Below are 16,213 nucleotides of genomic sequence, written 5' to 3' on the forward strand. Positions count from 1 at the left end.
AAATGAGTTTTAAGGAAATACTCCAGAGGGAAATTGGTCGTGGATTGAGTAGGTCTATATTTTGGTTGTAATAGGAGCAGTATTTTGGATATAATCTTCTCAAGCTACATCTACTCAGAAGATGTTTGATTGTACTTCAGGTGTTAAGGATTTACTTCCTACAAACAAAAAAATCAAAGATCTAACTTTCTAGCATGCTTCTGTACACGTCACGCCACGCCACAGAGGGCCAAGAATCCATGATCGAAGAATGTTGTGATGAGGTGATGCACCATACCAAAGACAGACCACTGTTTCTGCTTTTTCATACTCTTTATTGCCAACAGTTTAAAATGGTCAACATAAAAAAAAAAAAAAAAAAAAGAAACATTTTGATAATAAATACTGGTCTTTTGGCTGTAATAAATAAAAAGTTTATTAACAAGGAATGCACTTTTCCAGCCACAAGTGTCTTCAAAAATTAACAAAAAAAAAAAAAAAATTATAGATGGCCATAGTTCACAGTTGAGCAGCCAAAAGCTGCTCCGATTACAGCCTTTAAACAACATGGGAGCTTCCTCCCTTCTCCCTCCCCTTTGGGAAGTATATTCACAGTTCCAAGTCCTCTGTCTGAAATGCTCTCAACAGAGAGAAGTCAATGCACCTTTCTGTGAAATTGTCTGAAAAACCTTTTAAAACAGGTACGTCAAGAAAAACTGCATTCTGGTTCACTCTCAGATTGTCCAAAGTTAAGAACTGTATGCCTCAGCCTGGTCTGGTTCCATCCAGTCCTGCAGGCCATAGAGGAATTGTTTTCGTACCACCACCTGTCCATCTTTTTCAACATGCTGTAGATCATCTGATTGGCTTCCCCGTAGATCTCACAGTGGAAAAGAGGAGTCCCATAGGGTCCATTCAAGAAGTCTTTTAGTTACATCTCTGTAAGAGCATGTTCAGAGCATATTCCATCCGATTTTTTAATTCTGATGAACAGCCGGACATCAGCAGAGTTGTCAGTCTGAACGTTGTAGATATCCTGTCCTCGTTAATGTAGGTGAGAAGATATTCTTCATTTTGGCTACAGATGATTATTTTCGTATGATCGTGGTAGAAATTCACCTTTTAAAAGTAGACATAGATATTAGACATCTCTAAATATTCAGGAATTAGTCAAGTGTGTCCAGTTATTAAATGGCTAGTTAAGAAATCATTTTTTGTGAACTAAATACACACATTCCTGAAAGGTTCGCTTACCTGAAAGGTGCCATCATTGAAGAGCATCATTAAGGCCTTATCAGATTTCAGCCACTGAAGGAGGTAGAGCCGAGGTCTTCGAATATCGGTAACGCTAGGCAGATCTCCACCCTAGAAGAAATTGGGAGAGTAAATACCCAGACAGATTTTGCAGTTTGCACTCAATTTTTCTAGGCAAATGCCTCTCCAATTTGAGCAGGCATTGGAATGGCCTGGAGCTTCCTGGTCCCACCTCCCAGAGAGATTCTGATTCAGTAGAGCTGGAGTAGGACATAAGCATCTGCACCTCTCACAAGCCTCGGAGCTGTAATGATGCTACTGGTCTGTGGACTACACTTTGTGTGCGTGTGTGTGTGTGTGTGTGTGTGTGTGGACTACACTTCAAATATCACTGCTCAAAAGCCACATCTAGGATGTACTTACATCCATGAGGTTCTCCTCCATGTAATGAGAGAAGTATTTGAGCACCGTCACTTGACTAATGAATTGTTCAGGAGCATCTGTTGCTGGGAAAACAGAGCACTGGCCAAGCTCTGCATAATAGTGAACTGTTCTGAAAAACAGGAACCATAGGGAGAGAAGAGAAGCAGTTAGTCATTGTTTCTAGATTTCTTTAGTGCAAGACTAAAGAAGTGACAGGACTTCATTAACTGGATACACTTACTTTTTGTCTGGAAGGAGGCTCATGTGAGCACCATTGTTGAAAAGGACACCTACAGTGTGGTCTGAGAGCTGGTACCCAAAGCCATATTTGTTAGAGTAATCGACCCATTTGGTGACCCACTGAAAGGAAGTGCTCAGCTGCTCTTTGGGAATGCAGTCAGCTTCTGGCATGTTTTCTAGACATCCTCGAAGGACTCTTGCCACTGTGTCTGCGACACTTCCCATGGTACTGTCTTCAAGGCCTGAAAAGTCAGAGAAAAATATAAAATAATTAACGATAAAACCTTAGGCTTTGAGGGGCTGCTAACTTTCCCTCCGTGACCTCTAAGGATAGAGGACTCAAAACTGTTCCTTGCCTTTTTCCAAGTCCTCTGATTTTACCTCTTCTATGTTAAATCAGGCCATAAAACAAAGGGACTCCAGTTACTTAGTATTAAGCACTGGCATTTATAGTTTTATGGAAAATGCCATTGACAGCTACTTACATTCACTGCTACTGCTGCAGCTGCCAAGAGTCCCTCTGACTATCATGCGAATAGCATCTCCAATCTGCTGCTTATTTTCTACTGCAGGTGTTCCAGATCTGGCAACTGTAGTGGTAGGTGGCTGGAGCTCCTAGAAAAGAGAAGAGTAGACAATGAGTCAAGCATCTCAAATTCATTTCAGGTTGGGAATGCTAGGTTAAGGGGAGATTGTGGCAATTGCTGGGAAAGCTGATCATAAAGCAATGGGCACAAACGATATTTCAGTGACTCAAGTGCATGCAACTATTAAACTGAGAAGCAAAATCTTCCCTTTTAAAAGGGGAAAAGGGAAGCTTTAAGTAAATACAACGTACTTGAATCCTGATAATCATAATCCATGTGATAACTAACAAACAACAAAATGATACAGTGTGTTTATATCTATTTTATTCTTTTCCAGCATACCTCATCTGTCCTGTGTTTGCTGGGCTGCTGAGTTATTGAAGTCTTTTTCAAATCATGCCTAAGCTTGTAAATTTCTTCATCTTCTTTAGACACTCTATCTGTAAATCAAAGACAAAAATTATGAGCATTAATCTAGGCTAACAAGGTAGGAACAAAACTAGCCACATTTCCTCCTTTTGCATTAATAACCAGCTTATGAGGATTCAAGGCAAAACCAGCATGTTGCCATCACCATCAGGGGCAATTATGCACGAAGCACACTTTAATGTGTATGGTAGGGGAAAAAAAGCTAGCCATCACATTTTGGAATGCAGATTTATCACGCTATAAAAAGTTCAACAGCGTTCAAACATACTGGCTGTTATCTTTTAACTAACTTAATCCACTATAAATATAACACTGGAGACTGAAGAGCAAAAGAAGTCTTATAACTTACTATGTGTGTCAATATATCTTGCTTTGTCTTTTTTGCCACCAAAAAGAGCAGCAGCTGCTTTCTTAAAGAAATTCTTAGCCGGGCTTGACAAGTGGAAATCTGGAACTGTATGACAACAGCTAGAAGAGAGTCTGTCTGGAGTGAAGCCCTGTGGAGTGTCAAAAAAGACTTTAAGTATAACCATTTCGGTAACTGTGATTGATAGCATGTAATAAAAAGACACAAGAAAAGCACCAACCTGCAAAAAAAATTCATGTCGAATGATGTCATCCAAACTGGGACGATCCTCTGGATTTTTGGACAACATGCTAGCTATCAAGTGCTTAGCAGGAGCCAGCAATGACGATGGCATTGTATACCTTGCTTCTCTTATGCACCTGTAAGTTTCTTTCAGATTTGTAGTTTCGAAGGGGGGTCTTCCTAGTAACATTGTATACCTGTGTGCAAAAGGACACTTTTTTTTAGAAATGGTCACAAAGCAGTTCTTTTCCATTGTTAAAATCGAAATCCAAATTTGCTTTTTCATCATTTTGGTGCATTTACTTACATTACACAACCTAAGGCCCAAATATCTGATTCACAGCCATGTCCTTGTTTGTTGAGGACTTCAGGAGAGAGATAGTTTGGGGTACCACATATTGTTCTGGAAAACAAAATATGAAGACCTCATTAAGAACTGTTCTACTGTTTACACTTAGTTCTCTGGATAAAACCTTAGGAGTATTGCATTAAATTCCTGTTTAGAAAAATCTGACTTTTCATTTTTGGCATCTCAACAATTAACATTTGATAGAGCGACTTAATAATTATTAATATTATTGTGGTTTGTGGACTTTAGTATGAATTCACCTTCTCCAAAACATTAATTGAAAAAAAAAAAATAAGGGTGTATTTGATCTTCATAAAACCCTGTCAGGATATATCTTCTTTTTTTTTTTTTTTTTTTTTTTTTTTAGGATATATCTTTGACTCTTACCTCCTTCTGTGCTCCAAGGGTTCCAGCCTGGCTGCCAAACCGAAGTCCCCGACTTTTAATTCCATGGCTTCGTTAATAAAAAAGTTCCCTGGATAATAAACAAAGCAAAACCTGAATCCCCTTGAAAAGACGTTCTAACCAAATACACACACACATCCTCTTTGGAGGCAGGCAGCCAGTTGTTTACTGTTAAAGTCACAGATTAAAAAGAAAGATTACATAGGCTAGATCCCAATTAAGAACATTAATGCGTAACAAGGGAGACGGAGAAGAAAAGAACACCTCTCCCTGATGCAGAAGTTCAGTGTTTGGAACATAGGGCTTACCTAGTTTGAGATCTCGGTGTAAGATTTCTTGTTCATGAAGGTACTTCAGTCCAGACACAATCTGCCTGAGGTAGTATCGGACTTCTGGCTCTGTCAACACCTTCCTTGCTTTCAAGATATGAGCCATGGACTAGGAGGAGGAGAAGGAGAAAAAGAGAATCTGTCAAACAAAGTCATCAAAATCAGTAGTTTCCTTTTGCAGGTTGAGTGATGATAGGGAACACTACGATATCATAATTCCCACCGCAGCTAAAATCCCAGATAAAATGCAGTGTGAAGCCCGCTCCAGTTTGGGGGAAGTAAATGAACTCCAAGAGGAGTTAAAGCTCACCCTTCTACTGCAGTATTCCAAGAGAATGTAAATGTTTTCTTTGTCCTCAAAGTAGTGGTAAAATTGCACTACGTGCTTATGATGGAGGATTCTGTGAAGCTCTATTTCTTTGTCGATCTGAAAGAAAAGGGCGAGACAAGACTTATAAGCCTTCTGTCACCTTTCAAGAGCCAGTTGCTTACACATGCAGAAGACATTTTCTTAAGAGGGAAGGGCCATCCCTGCGCACAAAGAAAATACTTTACTCAACAGTCATACACACCTTTTCCCTTTGATGAGGTTTAGCTACTCTGCTGTGAGGAATGATTTTTGCAGCATACACTTTGTTGTTTGTCAAATCTGTCATCTCGTAACATTTGGCAAAGCCACCCTGAAACAAAGCCGAGAGAGAGAGCATTGAGTGGGGCAGGGGGAAAAAAAGAAAAAACAAGAAAAAAAAAAAAAAAAAAAAAAGGACAGCAGGCATTTCTTAAAAAATACCTAAAAATGAGAGGGGAAAAGCAAAATTACGGGGAAGGAAGGGTGGACAGTCGCATGCACTGTACTTTTTTTGAAAGCTCCTTCGGGAAGGGAAGAGCATGCCTTCTCCCTTTACAAAGCTTTGGGGAGGGGGGGAATCAAAAATAAATGTCAGAAAGAAAAAAAGAAAAAGAAAGCCGCGGGGCGCAGGTGGGGGCGGCGCGGGGAGCCGCGCTGCGGGCTCGCGGGCCCCAGAGGGCAGCGCAGGGCGCCGAGCGCCCGGGTCCCGCCCGCACCCGCGCCCGCCCGCCCCCCGGACGGGGGTGCCCGGCCGCGCCGCCCGCCGCTCGTCACCTTGCCCAGCACTTTGCCCCGGCAGTAGCGCTTCCCCGTCGTGGGGTCCACGATAATCCGCGAGACCTCGGCGCCCGAGTGCGCGTGGTGGTGGTGGTGGTGCGGCGCCGCCGGCGGCCCCTGGCCCGCGGGCTGCGGCGGCGGCGGCGGCTCCTCGGGGGGCTGCGGCGGCCGCTTCTTCTTGGAGTCCCCGCCGCAAGCCTTGCCCAGCGCCTGCTCGCACATCTTGGTGCCGGCGGCCGGCTGGTACGTGATAGTCCGCAAGAGCTCCATCGCCGCCCGCCGCCCGGCCCTCGAGCCCCGCCGACTGCCCCTGCCCGCGCCCGCGCCCGCGCCGTCCGCGTCCACTTGTGAGAGTGCGGCCGCCCGGCCGAGGCTTATATACGGGCCGCCGGGGGGGGCGGAGACTCCGGACGCGATGTGACGTCACGGGCGACGCCCCGCCCCCCGGCCGCCGAAGCGCGCGCCGGGCCGCTGCGAGGTCGGGAGCCGCCGCGGGCTTCCCGCTGCCGCCGGCGTGCGGGCCCCGACGGGCCGGCCTCGGGGAGCGCTCGCCGCCGCGGGCGGCCCCCGCCCGCGCTCCCCCCGCGGCGAGGAGAGCGCCCGGCGGACGCGGGTCCCCTCGACCCCGGCCCGCTCCCTGGCGCCGCCAGTCGGGGGCGCTGCGTCCGGGGTCCGCGGCGCATGCGCGCGAGGCCTCCCCGGGCCGTCGGGGGGTCGCTGCGGGGTCGCGCCCCGCCGCCTCGCGCCCAGTTGCGGCCCCGCGGGCCGGGCTCCCCGCGAAAGGCCGGGCCTCTCGGGGCGGCGTCGCGAGCAGCGGCGGGCCCGGGCCTGCGGTCGCGGGGACCCTTCCCCGCGGGAGGGCAGCCGGTGACCGCGGAGGGGGCGCCCGCGGAACTGCCCCTCGGGGCGCCCTGCACTGGGGCGCGCGGGCGTCCCCTCGCGGGAGGTTCCAGAAGTGCGGGCGCCGCGGCGAGCGGGCCTGCCCTGACCGGAGGCGGCAGGGGGCCTCTCCCCCCGGGCGTCCTGCGCGCGCCTCGGAGCCCACGCGGCGCCCGGGGCCGGGGAGGGACGGCGGGCGTGCACGGCCCTGTCCCCGCGGGGCCCCGCGAGCTGCTCCGAGCCCCAGATCCGACTGCTCGCTTTTGCTGACCCGGGGACACCTTCTCGTCCTGCTCACCCTTGCGTGAGGGGCACCGCGCCCGGGGCCCGAGGTGCCTCCTGTCACCCTACAGCGTCCCGCCTGGGACGGGCTGCGCTTCCGCCCGTGCAGGTAGGAGCCGGGCTCGGCACGGGCCTCGGTGCGGGTGTCCGCACGCCCTCGGGCTCTGCCAACGAGCGGGAGCCGCGCCTCGGCTAATGAGACGCAGCAGACCCTCGGTGCTCCTAGATGCCGGTCAGTGTGTGCACGCGCGGCTCGCGGGAGCCCCCGGGGGGCGCTCGGAGGAAGGGCCCCTCAGTCCTGCGCGCCCTGGAGGTCCGCGCCCGTCCCCCGTCCCTGAAGGGAGCCGCGGCCGACATTCCGCGCCCTACGCTCGCCCCCTAGGGCACGGGGGGCGTCGCTGCCATTCCCCGGTCGACAGGGAAAGGCCCGGGGCGCTTGCAGCAGGTGAGGGCGAGCCCAGGCCTGTTTCTCCCAAGTGAAAGTAGACTTTGCTCCCAGGGTGACGGGGCCGGAGGGGGCGTGGGCGTGGGGGTGGGGGTGGGGACGAACATTCACACCATCCACCCTGTAGCCATGAGCCCAGGGGTGCCCTCTGCTCCCCAGATGCACGCAGACCCGTTCGCCAGCCTGGAGCAGGCCTGCTGCCTGGAGAAGCCCGCCTGCACGTCCAGAGCCGTCCCACGCCGTCCCTTTACTTCAGGGGTCGGTGAGGAACTTGCTCCACTCTCCGCTGACGGCCTTCTCGGCGAAGAGGGCCGCGAAGAACAGATGCTCGGGACGTTTCTCATCCTTACTTCAGTTCCTTGGTTACTGCACACCGGCGTACGGATCTTTGCCAAATGGACCTCAGCATTCGGTCGACCGCGGACGTTCCGCATGAAATCCGGGTCTACGCTCCCGAACAGTCCGGTGTGGACCACGCGGAGGACCACCGTGTGCCGCGCGGGCGGGCGTGCGCGGAGCGCCTCAGGCCCACTGTCGGGATCGCATTTTTCGGTTTGTGGTGCCCTCAGGCGGACAGAACCAGAATCGCAGGCCACCTCGCCAAAAGGGAAGGAAGACGTGTCCTTTCCCACGGAGAGCATTCTTTAATTACAAAATAGTGTTTCTCTGTAGCTCTATAGCTGTGAAAACCCCAGGGTGATGTCTGGTGACACCCGGCAAGCCGATTCCAAGCTTTATAGGACAGTGGAAGGGATCAAAAATAGCAAAGTCCCTTCAAAGATTAAGCAAAGGTGGAAGGCCTTTCTCCACCAGCTGTCGGGACTTGTAGTGAAGCTGCCGAGGGTAAGCAAACAGAGCCCTCTCAGGGATAGACTGATCAGGTGCAAGAAGTACGGTGTCTGGAAGTGGGCCCACAGTATATGGGACTTTGATATATGACCAAAGAGTCCTGACGTCCGTGAGCAAAGCAGGGGACCGTTCAGTAAAGAGAACTAGAATCCGGTGGCTTTTCCATAGCAAAACGAAGCAAAATCCCTCTCACACTGGATGACTTTTCCAGGGCTGCCGGAGCAAAATTCCACAGATTAGGGGCTCCAATGACAGAAATTTTTCTCACAGTTCTGGAGTCCGGAAGTCTAAGCTCAAGGTGTGGGCAGGCTTGGTTTCTCCTGAGACCCTGTCTCCTGTGTCCTGACGTCCCAAGTACAGTCGTGTTCTGAGGGTTAGAGCTTCAATACATGGAGGTCAAGGAGACAGTTTAACCCATAAATATACCATATACAAAAAAATCTACTCCAGATGGTATAAAGACGTAAATTCAAGAACAAAACAAAATGTTAGTTGAAATTTTAAGCAACCAAGTTTCTGAGCACAGGACAGGGAAAGATTGTTTTACTGAAATATTTAATTGGTTAGAAATTTAAATCTAACATTGAAGTCTTTGAAAAGTAACTTAATGAATATAAAAAAATAATTTTAGTATTTAAATCTAAACATTACAGGACTCTTGGGTGGCTCAGTGGTTGTGCGTCTGCCTTTGGCTCAGGGTGTGATCCCAGGGTTCTAGGATTAAATCCCACGTCGGGCTCCCCACATGGAGCCTGCTTCTCTACCTGTGTCTCTGCCTCTCTCTCTCTGTGTCTGTCATGAATAAATAAATAAAATCTTTAAAAATTTTTTTAAATTAAAAAAATAAACATTAAACATGTTAAATATCTTTTATCTTTACTTATATCCACTAAGCAAGATTTTCAAAATCATTCATAATCAGGAAAATGCAAATTACGACTTCAATGTTATGTTCATTTTGAATATATTGCCATTTTAAAAATCATTAAAACTAGTAAATCCTGCCAGTAATCTTTGATGAAGGTTTAAATGTTTCTCGAAATACTTGATCAAAACTTTTATTCCTTCTTCAATTTATTTCTCTACCTACTTACCTCTCCATCTATCTATTTCCTGGACATGTTTATAACAACGTTGGAGAGCAACCATCCCCACCCCATTCACTGTTGCACAAAAGGCCCGTTAACTTACGCAGTGGACTTAGATCTCCCTCTACTGGTACAAAATGGTAATGCTGACCAATGCTGTAAGGCTTTTAATTAAGATGGTTTCACATGCAGAGGTTTCTTTAAGTCATATTTACCAAGTCACTGTGCTGTGCAGAATCAGCATATGGAGTAATGTCACTTCTGAATCTATGTTAAGGGGTACAGTTATTTTCTAATGTCACTTATTTAAACATTTATAAATAACAAAATTATTATAAATAGCAAAAGGAGCAAAGAAAAACAAGCTTCCTGAAAGTGGAAAAAACTGAATGACATCTCCAAAAAATTTTTTTTGAAGAACATTTTCCTCTCTTTCCCTTTATGAATTCTTGCAATTTGCTTATCCTCCACATTCGTACTCCTGGATTTCCTTTGAAGACCATTACTTCAAATGCATGTTTGAAAACTAGTAATAGTGAAGACAATTTTCCCTTACACTATACAGACCTTTTGAGTGTCTGAAGCTGCTGCCTAGACCCCTCTGGCCAACCTAGTAGTCTTCTAAGTTTTAGCAAGCGCCTTTAGCCTGTTAACTAAACCTCTCTTTGTAGATCTATAGATCATGCATTGTTTCCTAGATAGGCTTGGAAACAACCCTCTTGGACAACCTCCCCCTGGGGTACCAATACATGACCTCTGAGCACCGTGAAATAGTCTGCAGCTGACACCACTGAGCCTGCATGCAATCAAGAAGTGTTCCATTCTGCTCCCCTTTTACTGATGAACTGCCCTGAAGCTCCTTTAAAAATCTTTGGGCCAGCCAGAAATCTCAGAGTTGTTTCTTGGACAAGAGTCTTCCTTCTCCCCAGGTGGCCACCTCCTGAATAAAGCTCCTGTTCCTTCCCAATCACAACTTGTTTCTTGAGTATTGGCTTTTCTAGAGTCCAGCAGCTGAATTTTTTTTTTTTTTTGTATCAATGACACTCTTTTAAAGTGTTCATCGCCAACTCTACGATGAAATTCCAGTCAATTGGAATTTTATGTGTGGATCAACGTAAACCCCTTAAAACATTTAAAAACAAGAACCCTTTTAAAAACATTTTCTTGTCAGTGAAGAAGCCTCTTCTGTCATTCTATCTTAATACTGACATTTTACGAGGTCCCATTTTACCATTTTTTAAGACCAGTTGAAAAAACTGGTTACTTACTGTTCATTAACCTTGAAACATAAATTTATTGGGAAATTTACAGGTATTGCAAGTGGGAAATTAAAAGTCAGGAAAAAATTTAATAAAAACCAGGAAAAAGAAATTGGCTAGATGTAGTTTTAGCTTTCCACCAAAGTCTTTAATGCAACACAAAGACACAGGGAAGATTATTAGAGCTATTCCAAAACATGGCTCTTAACACACAGGAAACAGTTAAAGTCATTAAGCTTCTAAATGTATTTATCAAACTTAAGCTTCATGAACAAAAGGTATATACCATACAAAGACAAAAGGCACTGGATCTCTTTCAATGGATGGGTGTTAACTAGCTCTACCCTAGTGACTGCCCACTTTGGTGGCTGCTGTAACCCCAGGCACATCTTCCCCTGGGGAGTTCCAGTGTCATCACAAAGGTAGGCACTCAAATAGAAGTGGAAAGCTGTTCTCTCTTTCAAATACTTTACTTTTCTGAGTTTTTTTGTCCCACTCAATCAAATTTCCACAGGAGGCAGGAAGAATTACAATTCAATACGTTACCATGCTTCAGACACAAGCCACTCTGGAACCAGTTAGCACTTCACGCTTTCTTTAGCCATCCAAGTACCACCTTACACTCTTCTTTTCCCCCCTCATAACAGAGCTGTTTTCATTAACTGGAAACCCTCTAAAGACATATTTATACTCCACTAAATAGCTAAGAAATCTTTGGCAAGTCATTTTGAGACTTCTCCCATCTAGAAACTGGAGATAATATGGACCAAAACGGTTTGTTGTAAGACTTAAATGAAACAGTCCAAGTAAAATGCTTTGAAAGTCTTAGAATATAGTGTTATCTAAATATTAACTATGAGGAATTTCCTATGGCAATGCCTGTATCAGTTTAGCACTTCTCCTTGGTAATCAGCAAATTATCCAAAAGGAAAATGGATCATAAAACCACAACTTTGATACCACTTTCAGTAAAATTAGGGAGAATGACTTCAAAATACTTGTAAGATCCATCAGAAATAACCATAGTTTTCAGAATTTCTATTTATAATTTCATCTTGAATAACAATTGGATCACATAAAAATGCAAATCTAGGAGCATTTGGGTGGCTCAGTGGTTGAGCTCATGTCATGTCATGCCATGATCCCGGGTTCTAAAATTGAGTCCCACATCTGGCTCCCCACAGGGAGTCTGTTTCTCCCTCTGCCTATTTCTTTGCCTCTCTCTGTGTCATAAATAAATAAATAAATAAATAAATAAATAAATAAATAAATTCTTTAAAAAATGCAAATCTGAAATTTTTGAACATAGTGAAAAAATGAGAAAACCTTCACCATTATGACTTAGGGCGTACACATAGGGCGTACACATAGCTAACATAGTGGTTTTCCACTGGGACAATCCCCCTCCCCACAAGGGTACTTTGGCAATATCCAAAATCATTTCTGATTGTCACAGCTGGGCATGGGGATGCTATTGGCACTTAGTAGACAGAGATCAGAGATACTGTTAAACAACCAGGATGCAGAAGAAAGCCCTCCTACCACAAAGAAGTACCTGGCCCCAAATGTCAACAGCTCTGAGGTTGGGAAACTCTGAACTAAAATACCCAGAGGCAAATTCATATTCTTACATATTTATGTCAATAAATGAGGAAGGAAAATAAATCTATTTAAAAAGTAATAAAACAGAGTAACTTAACTAGCCCACACTTTCCCTTTTCCCTTAAAAACAGAGGCTGAAAGACAGAAAATCTGCTTAAACAAAATAATCACAGAGGAAATTCAAAGAATAATTGGGGACTACTTAATTCCACATAAATAAGATGTATATTCTTCTAAGATCTGACCCGAGAAAACTTCAGAAGTTTAAGTAGACCATTTCTATAGAGGAAAGTGTAGGATATTGTCAGAGAACTGTCCCCTAAAAAGACATCAGTCCTAGATGGTTTCACAGGGCAATTCTGTGAAGCTATCAAAGTTAATAATAATATTAATATTTACATAAATATTCAACAAGTTAAGCATAAGATGGGGGCTTAGATGATATGTGCTGAAAAGTTACTTTACTATAAGTAATATAAGTTATTACATTAATAACTCATGAATATTTATGTAAATTTTAAAATAAGATATTAGGAAATAAAACCTAGCAGCATAGTAACAGAGTATCATGCCACAATGAAGTAGAATTTACCCCAAGAATGCAAGGATGTTTCAGTATTGAGAAATCAATATCACTTAGCAATAGACATAATATTAATGATTCATATTAATACATACCAAGAGAAAGTCAATCATTTTCACAAGTACTTAAAAAGCATTTCACAAAGTCAGCGTCTATTTTTAATAAAAACCCTTAAATTAAAAATCAATAAGATATTTAGCTACAAGGATAAAATATAGCTCTCAACTTAAAAGCTGGCATCATGCCATATAGGGAAAAGCTCTAGAACTCCAGGTAGGAAACAGCAAGGATGCTCATCTTTACTACCATTATTACTACTCTACCAGAAGGATTGAATCTTAACATTAAAGAAGAAAGATAACAGACAGTAAAATGGAAAAGAACTAAAACTATCACGGTCTATAAATGATGTGACTGAAAAATCCTAGAAAATAAATTTAAAGAGAGATAGCTTATGAAGCATAGGATTCAGTAGCAGGCTGTAGAAATTGATACCCGTGGGATCCCTGGGTGGCTCAGCAGTTTCGCACCTGCCTTCGGCCCAGGGTGTGGTCCTGGGGACCCAGGATTGAGTCCCATGTCAGGCTCCCTGCACGGAGCCTGCTTCTCCCTCGGCCTGTGTCTCTGCCTCTGTCTCTCTCTCTCTGTGTCTCTCATGAATAAATAAATAAAATCTTTTTAAAAAAAGAAATTGATACACAAAAATCAACAATAGTCAGAAAATGGGGTGGAAGAAAAGATCTTACAAAGCAACAATAACAAAAAGTTAACACACCTGAGAACAAATGAGAAATGTGCAAGACCTGTATGAAGAAAACTTTTTTTTTAAGATTTTATTTATTCATTAGAGACAGAGAGAGAGAGAGAGAGAGAGAGAGGCAGAGACACAGGCAAAAGGAGAAGCAGGCTCTGTGCAGGGAGCCTGACATGGGACTCGATCCAGGGACTCCAGGATCAGGCCCTGGGCTGAAGGCGGCGTTAAACCGCTGAGCCACCCGGGCTGCCCTGAAGAAAACTCTTAAGATGCAGAACACTTGGACAAATGGAACTTTGTTCCATGTTCATGAGAGGAAGATACAGTATATCTTAAATATGTCAATTCTCCTTAGATTAAATTAGAAATTAATTCAAATAAAGCAACTTTTTAAAAAACATCTAGGCACGAGGATTCTATAGATCATATAAAAAATTAGCAGGATTATCAAAGAAAATCCTAAAATAAAGAGAAGTTGCAGGAGTGGCGGGGGGGGAGGGTTAGCCTTATCAGGTACCATAAAGCTTTAGTAATTAAAGTTTTAGCTTCACATGGCACATGAGTGGTAACGTCGATCAGTGGAACATAACGTCCAGAAAAAGATCCAACATATATATAGCATTTTAATATATCATGAAGGTGTCAAATGAAATCAGGTTTACCTCACTATTTTGACAGATTACTTATTAAATGCCACAGAGACAACTTGGTAATGTTCAGAAAGAAAGTAAAATGGATCCCTAATTTATACCTGGCTAAATTCCAATTAGATTCAAGTTCGAAATATAAAATATGAGATCCCACAGCAATACAGGATAATTCACTTATAGCCTTGTGTGGTAGATATTTCCCTATTATACAAAATCAGGATCCATAAAATAATAGATCCACTAATGCAACTATATACAAACAAAACCTTTTCGATAAAAAAAAAATAATAGGTCAAGTCGAAAGATAAATAACAAACTGAAAACATTATTTCCAATGTATCACAGAGAAAGGGTTTACCTTCCTATTAAATAAAGAGCTTATACAAGCTGATGTTCAAAAGACCCATTAGGCAATAGAGAGCAAATGGTTCTTCTAGAGTCTCATCTGCGCTCATAAGAAGAGAGACTGAAATTAAAACCATTCTGAAATACCATTTCCTACCTATGGAAATGCCAAAATCCTAAAGCTTGTGTGAACATACTAAATTGGTAAAGTGTGGAAGAAACCAGTACTCTGGTATATTGCTGGTGGGAAAGCAAATTGGTACAATCTCAGTGAAAGGTAATTTGGTAGATTCTACCAAAATTTGAAATTCATGGGCATCTTTACCTCTAGGAATTTATCCTGTGGAGATAATGCAACATATAAAATGATGGATAACAGGCATCAGCAAATAAAGCAGCCCACTGGCTACATTTAGTTCAATGTCTGTTTTTGCAAATAAGCTTTTATTGTAAAACAGCCATGCCTGTTTGCTTACACATTGTCTCCAGTCGCCTTTATGCTACAACAGCAGAGGTGAATGGCTGGGATGGAGACCATATGGTCTACAAGGCCTAAAATATTTACTACCTGGCCCTTTGTAGAAACGGTTTGCCAACTCCTGATGTATAGGGCTATTTACTGGAGCATTGTTTCCAACAACTGGAGACTAGAATAAACCTAAGTATCTCCAGCAAGGGGTCTGATTAAATAAACGATGGTACATTCATATTATGAAAATGTAGGCAACTGTAAAAACAAAATGAGGCTTTTGAAGTACTGATATGGTAAGATCTCCAAAATAAATATTGTGAAAAGCAAGTAGGACAGCATATGGTATAGTACAGCATGTTGCCTTGGAGACAAAAAGAAAGGGAAAATATAATTTTACAGGCTTAAATATGCATAAAGCATAACGTTTCTAGGAGGAAAAGCTGACCACTTTTTTATAGGTTTTAATGTTTAAGCCAAGAAAATAGGTTACCTAGTGAAAAATACATATAAAAATACATTTTTAGTGACAGTGTATAGCTCATCAAAGAAGCCTTCCCAGTCCACTCTCCCTCTGTTACTATCATCTGGGTAAGATTTCTGATGCATACAGCGCTTTATACACTCTATTTGGTTATTAGTTTTCTTCTACAGATGTATGAAAGTTCCATGAGGACAGTTACACTGGTTTCTTCAGTGCTACATTCCCAATGTCTACAATAATATGTGGCACAGAGTAGAAACTCAATTATTTTCCAGATAAACAAATTTATAAGTATAAAACTACTGAGAATAGACAGACCCTAGGGATGTCTGGGTGACTCAGTGATTGAGTGTTTGCCTTTGGCTCAGGTTGTGATCCCGGGGTCCTGGGATCAAGTCCCATGTCAGGCTCCCTGCATGGAGCCTGCTTCTCTCTCTGCCTGTGTCTCTGCCTCTCTCTCTCTCTCGCTCTCGCGCGCTCTCTCTCTCTCTCTGTCTCTCATGAATGAATAAATAAAATCTTAAAAAAAAAAGAAATAGACAAATCCTAGATTTGATCTTGCATAAATTACTGAGCCTCCCTATGTCTCAGTTTCCCCTTACGGAACATGAAGATTCTTTTATTAGGTTATTGTGATTAAATAAGCCAAGGCACAGAATGTGCTTAAAGCAGTGAGCTGACACACAGTAAAAGATCAGTAGTGTTGTTACTACCTAATACTCAGAAGAAAGGAAGGGGCAAGACGAGCATTAGCAAGGACACGAGGAACGGACAGGAATTTAATCCAAGGCTCAGGGGAGAGATTTCTCTCTCC

The 16,213-nt window shown here is 43.8% G+C and overlaps 1 protein-coding gene across 1 annotated transcript; it reads right to left on the reverse strand.

Annotated features, from left to right (window-relative positions):
* Positions 1–293: 293 nt before the first annotated feature.
* PLK2 (polo like kinase 2) lies at positions 294–6,043 on the reverse strand. Its single transcript, XM_072826511.1, has 14 exons — positions 5,708–6,043; positions 5,157–5,264; positions 4,895–5,011; positions 4,564–4,693; positions 4,238–4,325; positions 3,809–3,904; positions 3,500–3,698; positions 3,262–3,409; positions 2,826–2,923; positions 2,382–2,511; positions 1,898–2,138; positions 1,657–1,786; positions 1,234–1,344; positions 294–1,098 (listed from the first exon to the last, which is right to left on the reverse strand). The coding sequence occupies exons 1-14, from the start codon at positions 5,978–5,980 to the stop codon at positions 907–909; spliced, it is 2,061 nt and encodes a 686-aa protein (XP_072682612.1). The 5' UTR covers positions 5,981–6,043; the 3' UTR covers positions 294–906.
* Positions 6,044–16,213: the final 10,170 nt, after the last annotated feature.

This window comes from Canis lupus, chromosome 5 (genome assembly GCF_048164855.1).
Source record: "Canis lupus baileyi chromosome 5, mCanLup2.hap1, whole genome shotgun sequence".
NCBI lineage: Eukaryota > Metazoa > Chordata > Mammalia > Carnivora > Canidae > Canis > Canis lupus.